The 7719-nt window shown below is 39.9% G+C and overlaps 1 protein-coding gene across 1 annotated transcript in view; it reads left to right on the top strand.

Moving 5' to 3' along the window:
- The first annotated feature begins 7388 nt into the window (after nucleotides 1-7388).
- The window catches only part of LOC110275716 (uncharacterized), a 1086-nt gene continuing 755 nt past the window's right edge, over nucleotides 7389-7719 (top strand). Inside the window, exon 1 of the mRNA XM_052254277.1 lies at nucleotides 7389-7631. Within this exon, the coding sequence (XP_052110237.1) occupies nucleotides 7389-7631 (243 nt within the window). The remainder of the gene's footprint in view (nucleotides 7632-7719) is intronic.

The following is a 7719-nucleotide window of genomic DNA, read 5'->3' as shown; positions in this document are numbered from 1 at the left end:
CAATTGACCAAGGAATTGGCTATTGATCAAGATTTGAGAGATTGGATTACCAAGGAATTGGAATTCGATCACTTAAGATTGCCAAGGAGATCAATGAATGTGTTGATTGAGGAAGAGATGAAAATGAATTTGATCCGGAGAATGCAACATCTCCTAAGCCCAATGAACTCCCCATTTCTGATCTTACCCATTCTCTTTAATTTTTGCCATTTACTTTTATGAGCATTTCCCCCATTCCCATTTAAGATTCTGCAATTTACTTTATGCCATTTACATTCAGCTCTTTATTTCTAGCATTTACTTTTTCTGCTATTTACTTTTCCGCTATTTAATTTTCTGCAAATCTAAAATCAAATTCTGATTCGCTCAACTAGAACATTCCTCTAATTAAAGTTGCTTGATCAATCAATCTCTGTGGGATTCGACCTCACTCTATAGTGAGTTTTTACTTGATGACAACTCGGTATACTTGCCGAAGGAAATTTGTTACGAAACGAATTTTCCGTGCATCAAGTTTATGGCGCCATTGCCGGGGATTGATTTTGTATCAACAATGATTAAGTTGGAGGATAATTAGATTGAGCATTTTTCATTCTGCTGATTTAAATTTCTGTTTGAGCAATTTACTTTCAGTTTCAGTTGTTTTTCTTCCATTCCCTTTAACCCTTTTATTTCAGTTGTTTACAATCTTTTTCACTCACCCACTAACTGTATGATATATTGCATCACTCACACTAACAACATTTTTTTTAACAAGAATAGTTTCTGCATTTATTTCCTTGCTTGTGCCTTTTTGATTATATGACAGGGAGAAGAAGCGGGGCTTCAACTTCCTTTGATTCTGAACTTGAGAGGACCTTCCTTAGATTAAGGAGGAAAGCAAGAGGAAAAAGAGTAGTAGGTGCTGAAGAAGAGGAAGAGTACTTCAAACCCAACATGGAAGAGAATTTGGAGAACAACCATGAAGAGGAGGCTCATAATCAAGGCCATGCCAACCATGCTGGGCAAGAAAGGAGGGTCTTAGGATCTTATATCAATCCTAATCCTGAAAACTGTGGGAGCAGCATTCAGAAACCCACCATACATGCCAACAATTTCGAGCTAAAACCCCAGCTCATCACTTTGGTGCAAAATAATTGCTCATTTGGAGGAGGTGCTCAAGAAGACCCTAACCAACACTTGACCACCTTCTTGAGGATTTGTGACACGGTGATAAACCACTATTTTATGGTTTATCTTGTGCTTAGTTGAGTGGATTTTATCAAATTGGCAAGGTTTTACCACCCTCAAAGGATCAATAGGCTGAGAACTGAAATGCAGACGTTCAGACAGCAAGATGGAAAGACACTTTATGAAGCATGGGAGAGATTCAAAGACTTGACAAGGAGATGTCCACCAGAGATGTTTAATGAGTGGGTTCAACTTCACATCTTCTATGAAGGTCTTTCCTATGAGTCAAAGAAGGCTGTAGATCATTCATCAGGAGGTTCTTTAAACAAGAAGAAAACTATTGAAGAAGCCATAGATGTCATTGAAACAGTTGCTGAGAATGACTACTTCTATGCCTCTGAAAGAAGTAACACTAGAGGAGTAATGGAGCTGAACCACATAGATGCACTATTAGCCCAAAACAAGATGATCACCAAGCAGCTAGCAGATCTTACCAAGAAGGTGGAAGAGAACCAAGTTGTAGCAGCCATCACCTCATCACCAACTCAAGAAGGAGTAAACATAGGAAAAGAAGGTGACTGGGAGCAAGCTAACTATGTGGGAAACTCACCTAGACAAGTCCATGATCCATACTCCAAACTTATAACTCTGGATGGAGAAATCACCCCAACTTTGGATGGGGAAATCAACAAGACCAAGGCCAAGATCAAAGACGTCCAAATCCCAGCAACATAGCTCACCAACATGCCACACCTAGACCATATCAACACTCACATAATAACCCCTCTCAACACCTATACCAAAGCCAACCTACCCATTCTCATCCCTCAAATCTCAACTCACCATCACCTTCTAATGACAGACTCTCAAGGATTGAGAACTTACTTGAAAGCATATGCAAAGAGATTCAAGACAACAAGGTGTTCAAGGAGGAAGTGCGAGCCAACTTTAAGAACCAGGGAGACACCATCAAGAGGTTGGAATCTCAAGTAGGTTATCTTTCTGAGTAGATTCCCAAACCTACAGATGGATTCCCAAGTGATACGGAGAAAAATCCGAGAGGAGAAACAAAGAAAGTAAGATGGGAAGATTACAAGATGGTTACTATAAGTGATCAGGAGACCAAGGACGAGCCAAACAAGCTGTCAGAACAACCTGAAGATACCTCAGCAGAGAAGCAAGAAAAAGATCACCAAGAACCCAAAATCTCACAACAGGAGTTGCTGAGACTCTATGCACCCTTTTCCCAATTACTCAATGGTGCTGTGGAGAAGAGAATATACTCAATGTTTCTTGATTTGTTTGCATCCCTCCATGTAAACATACCATTCATCAAGACCCTCCAACAAATGCCGGCATACATCAAGTACATGAAGGAGCTACTTCCCAGGAAAAGCTCACTCAAGGGAGGCCAAACTATAGTGATGAATAAGGAGTGCAGTGTTCTCATTCAACCAAAGTTGCCTACAAAAAGAAAGGACCCAGGGAGTTTCTACATTCCCTGTGGCATAGGAGAAACCATGTTTGATAAAGGACTCTGTGATTTGGGAGCAAGCATCAACTTAATGTTGTAACAACCCCGGTTTTCGAGTACGCGAGATCTTTTCTGAAAGTACGGAGAACTTCGGAGGATCAGTAAGGGGAGAAGCTCTGATATATTATCAAGTATCTCAATCCTAATTGTCATTATGTCATCTTTAAGCTAGAACCTTTTATGAGGCAAGCTCGATAATGCAGTTACGAAGAACATAGTTTTTGAACCGTATCGGTTAGGAGTTTTGATCCGATTTTTCGTAAATAGTCTCAGTTTGACGAACCGGACTCAATTCATGAGAGAAGAGAGATAATAGGGTAATATCATCATTATATGAGTATTAGAAGCTTCTTAAATGATATTATAAGGTTACCTGGTCAGTTTTAGTTAAAAACAGAAAATCGGTTTAACCGGGTTCACAGTTTACTGGTGCAGCTTAGCACCAGCACTCTCTGATGACTTTAGCAATGCAAAGGCCTCATTATTCATGTTTTATTATCATAATAAATATGTTACTAGTTTCATTTATGCTAGTAGCTCAGAAAATAATTTTTAGAGATGTTTTTGCAAGTGTTCCGATACACCTAGTTTTAGTAGTTATACACCTGAGATATTTTAATATTATTTTAATCCACCTCCAAGCCAACCAATCACAACTCACCCTACACCCCCAAAACCCCCAAAGCCGGCTCATTTTCACTTTGTGGCCGAAAATAGGTAGAGAGAAAAAGAGAGAAAAGTTCTTAGTTCCAAATCTTCAAAGCTTGATTTCTGCTGAACTAAAACTCAAATCAAAATTCCAATCCGACCAAAATGATCCTCTCTTCTTTCTCTACATGATCATATGACTTATCAAGGCTGGGATCAAGGTGAGTTGGCTGCACCATCTCTCTTTTGATTCGGTTTCAAGGAAACATGGTTAAATATGTGTTTTCTTGATGTGATTTAGGAGGAAAAAGTGCTTAAGGACCACCTAAAAGTTTGATTGAATTAGGAGAAGCAAAACCAGGTAGGGTGTCACAAAATTAATCTTGATTATTTGTGTTTGAGATGTGTGAAGGTTGTATTATTTGGCTGTGCTAAAAATTGGTTGCATATGTGATTGATTCTTGGTGAAAATTTGGTGAAATTTTGATGAAATTTGATGAAATTCAAGCTTTAAAGTTCATGTTCTTGGGAAGCTGGAAAAACGAAACCCTAAGCTTAAATTGAGGATCAATTTGTGTTGAAATCATGTAGAAAAGATGGGGTTTTAGTTGCTGCTAATTTATTATGAATTATAGTAAAAATCGGTTGCTGAAAAGACTGGAAAACGGGTAAAAACAGAGAAAGAATTTGAAGAATTTATGAAGAACATGAAGAACACTTTGAGTGTGATGAAGAACAATGAAGAACAGGCCTTACATCTTAAAAAGGGCAAGGAAGTAAAATTTTTGGTGTTTAAGGGGTTGTTTAGTAATTTCTGAAAGTTAGGGTGGTTAAAGTAGAAATATTAAAAGTTACGGGTGGTAAAAAGTGAATTTTAAAGGTTAAAGGTAAGTTAATTTTCGAATATTAATAATAAAATAATAAATAATAACAAAATATTAAATAATAATATTTAATTAAAAATAATATTTTAATAAAAATAATAAAATAATGCGGAACAGGCAGTTTTCTGTAAAAGCTTTAGAAAGACAACTTTAAGTGCAGAATCTTATAATTACCTTCATAAATCACTTAGGGTGTGGTAAGAACATATTAGTGAGGCAAAGATAAAGAAAAGATAAAAAGTTGAAGAAAAGATAAAAATCGAAAAAAAAGTCTGTAAAATTTTAACAATAGAGAAACAGACAGAGACTAGTGAACAAACTAGGGCAACATAGTTAGTTCTTGATTTGCGAATAGGGTTAGGTATTATATGAAAAGTTAAACTGTTTCAGTATAGACTTAATGAATCTATACTTAGGGCAGGCTAACTAATCATATCGAAATTTACATAAGCTTTAAATACATACGTTAAATAGAGCAAGCAGAATAAAGTGAGGAAGCGCAGAGAAAGGAACAAACAGAGCAGAATAAAGAGACAAAGCGAAGAGAGTAATATGATAAAGAGTAGAGAACCTATTGAGAGGTCATCTATTGCATTAAGGCAACCTCAGAGATATCCATATGTTCATCTACTGCATTGTGGCAGTCAGATAGATAATGGTGCAACCACTGAGAAACGCTTTCCTGCGGTACAGATCCATATTTTATTTCTGTAAGGCAGAGGGGTTATTTCCTGCTACAGAAGTACCGTGACCACTTGTTCCATTTCTGTAGTGGCAGAGGGGTTATTTCCTGTATACAGAAGGTGTGTCGGCATACAACCCTGCAGTGGCAGATGTGTTATTTCCTGCGTGCAGTGGACCCTGTGGTGGCAGAGGGGTTATTTCCTGTACACAGGGGTATAGCCAATAGGAAAGCCATATCCGGCTAGTAATGTTGGGTTACGTCGGGAGCGGGTAGAAACCGACAAATGAGCTCATTACCTGCACTAGGACTAGACATGCATCATTCTTGTCTGCGCATTACTCTCTGTTGCATTCCTACTTGTGTTTGATCAATTTCTTTATGTTTGTTTGCTTGAGTGCTATGTCTATGCTTTATTTTCTGCACTCTTCTGTTTGTGTTCTGTTTTCTGTTTTCCCTATCTATTTTAACTACTGTTTACTACTTTATTGTATTCTAATATCCATTTGCTAATCGAAAACGAATAAATGAATGCAACTAACAACCCCGACTCTACTAAGAACTCCCCAGTTCTTACCCTTTCTCTCTCTTCCTCCCCCTCAGATGGAGACGGGCGTGATCTTCTATGAGTTCGAGGTCCCTTACGTCTACGAGGATCCGGTACATCACAGTTACTTTATCATGGGATTGGAGCCTCGTATTAGACGATATGCGTTACCTAATCGAGCCTTTCAACATCCTCTGTCTAGCCCGCATTTTGACCCTGATGCTCCTTACGACTTTCCCTTATCCTGGTTACATCCTGACGCACCTGTACATCCTTTTCCTGATGACCCCGAGCACCCTATACCAGCTCAACCTTTGAATGAGGTGGAACCTGAGCCTATCAATCCTGATGAGCCCGAGTTAGCTGGGGACTACGTACCTGTGATACCACCAGAGGGGGACTTTCCCCCTTGATACCACCAGAGTGGGACATTCCTCCTGAGCCGATCCCTGACTTTCCACAGCCTGATGAGCCGGCACTACCGAACGGTGGGGTAGCTCCTATATACGCGAACGGACCTGTGCTCGCGAATGGTTTTGTACATAGTGACAGCAGTGTTTCTGGTGGATCTGAGGGTATAGTTGTAGCTGCGGATGATGAAGAGGAGGAGGATCCTGAGATAGAGATAGAGCAGGATGAGGAGATGGACGAGCCTCACGGCGATTCTCCGAACGGCCACGAGTAGATATAGTTTGACTGCGGAAGGGGCATTCTTTTATTGACACTCTAGTCTAACATTATCGGACAGATAGTCTCTCACTTGTGTTAGTACACCCGAGAGCTAGGAGCTATATAGTGGTTAGGCTAGCCTGGGTGCCAGTTTAGCGGCTTTTTGTATGGGCCAGGCCCTGGGAGTGTTGTGTAAATATTAGCTACGTAGGATGACGAGGATGTTAACTGACTTGATCTTGTGTAAACGCTACATGTTTTGTTATTGTGTACATGATGTATATTATCTGCTGTGTTTCTATGTTTCTTTATGCCACTTTTCTATTATTCTCATTATATGCTTGTTTATTTTACTTGAACATCCACAACAAATAAAAAATAAACTACTCGTAAAAATTGGCATCGCTCTAACAAGGAACAGGCTCAAATATTAAATAATAGATAACAATTAGGAAGGATAAGTTAGTAACACTTAGCTTCTTGTATGACCATGGCATACTGGGAGTTGGGTCGTTACAAGTTGGTATCAGAGCAGTTCGTTCCCAATAGAGCCTGGGGAGTGGACTGACTATGCTTCATTGCATACTCTGCTGTGTGTCACATGCTTATAGGATATCAATGTGATATGTGTTGCATGATTGTCTCTGTATTTTCATTCTGGGAATGTTCACACTTGACTTGAAGTGTTAAGACTGATCACCTTAATAATGATTGTTTGGTGTGAACAGGACCACGATGGGTTCACGGAGACGAGGCGTACGGGAAGGAATTCCTAATGTTAACTACGAGAGGGAACAGGAGACGTTCATGACTACCATGAACGCTGTGGCTGAGGCAGTGCGTGAGGCTGCAGTAGCAGCGGCTAGGGCTGTTGATCGTCTTGGAGTGAGAAACGGGAATGAGAATGAGCATGGGGAAGATAGTGGAAATGATGAGAATAACTTAGGGCATCTCGAAAGACCTATGACCCTTGCGACTTTTCTGAAAGTTAAACCGCCTAAGTTTAAAGGTACACTCGTTGCAACTGATGCTGACAATTGGTTTCGAGCTATCGAACGATCACTACGAGCACAGCATGTTCCGGAAGGCCAACACGTGGAGTTCGCTACTTAAATGCTGGAAGGAGAAGCTGAGCATTGGTGGCAGGGGATACAGTGACTGTTGCAACAAGATGAAGGCGATATTCCTTGGAATACTTTTAAGGACGAATTTTATAAGAAGTATTTTCCGAGGGCAGCTCGTGATGCTAAGGAGATGGAACTTATGCAGCTGAAACAGGGTAATACAACTATTGCAGAATATGCCCGTAAATTTGATGACTTGTGCCGTTTCTCCAAGATCTGCCAAGGGAATCCTGCTGACTTTGAAGAATGGAAGTGTTTGAAGTTCGAAGGGGGCCATCGTGAGGATCTGATGAGTTCAGTAGTCCCATTGGAGATACGAAATTTTGCTGAGCTGGTTAATAAGTGCAAGTTAGTGGAAGAATGTGCTAAAAAGGTAACTGCCTCTAAAGCAAGTCGTCAAGGATTTCCACCAAGGAACTATAATAGTTACAATTGGCAACCACGAAGGACAAACTTCAAGA

Source organism: Arachis duranensis, chromosome 9 (genome assembly GCF_000817695.3).
Source record: "Arachis duranensis cultivar V14167 chromosome 9, aradu.V14167.gnm2.J7QH, whole genome shotgun sequence".
Lineage (NCBI taxonomy): Eukaryota > Viridiplantae > Streptophyta > Magnoliopsida > Fabales > Fabaceae > Arachis > Arachis duranensis.
Note: the sequence above shows the minus strand (reverse complement) of the source record. Positions and strands in the feature narration are given on the sequence as shown.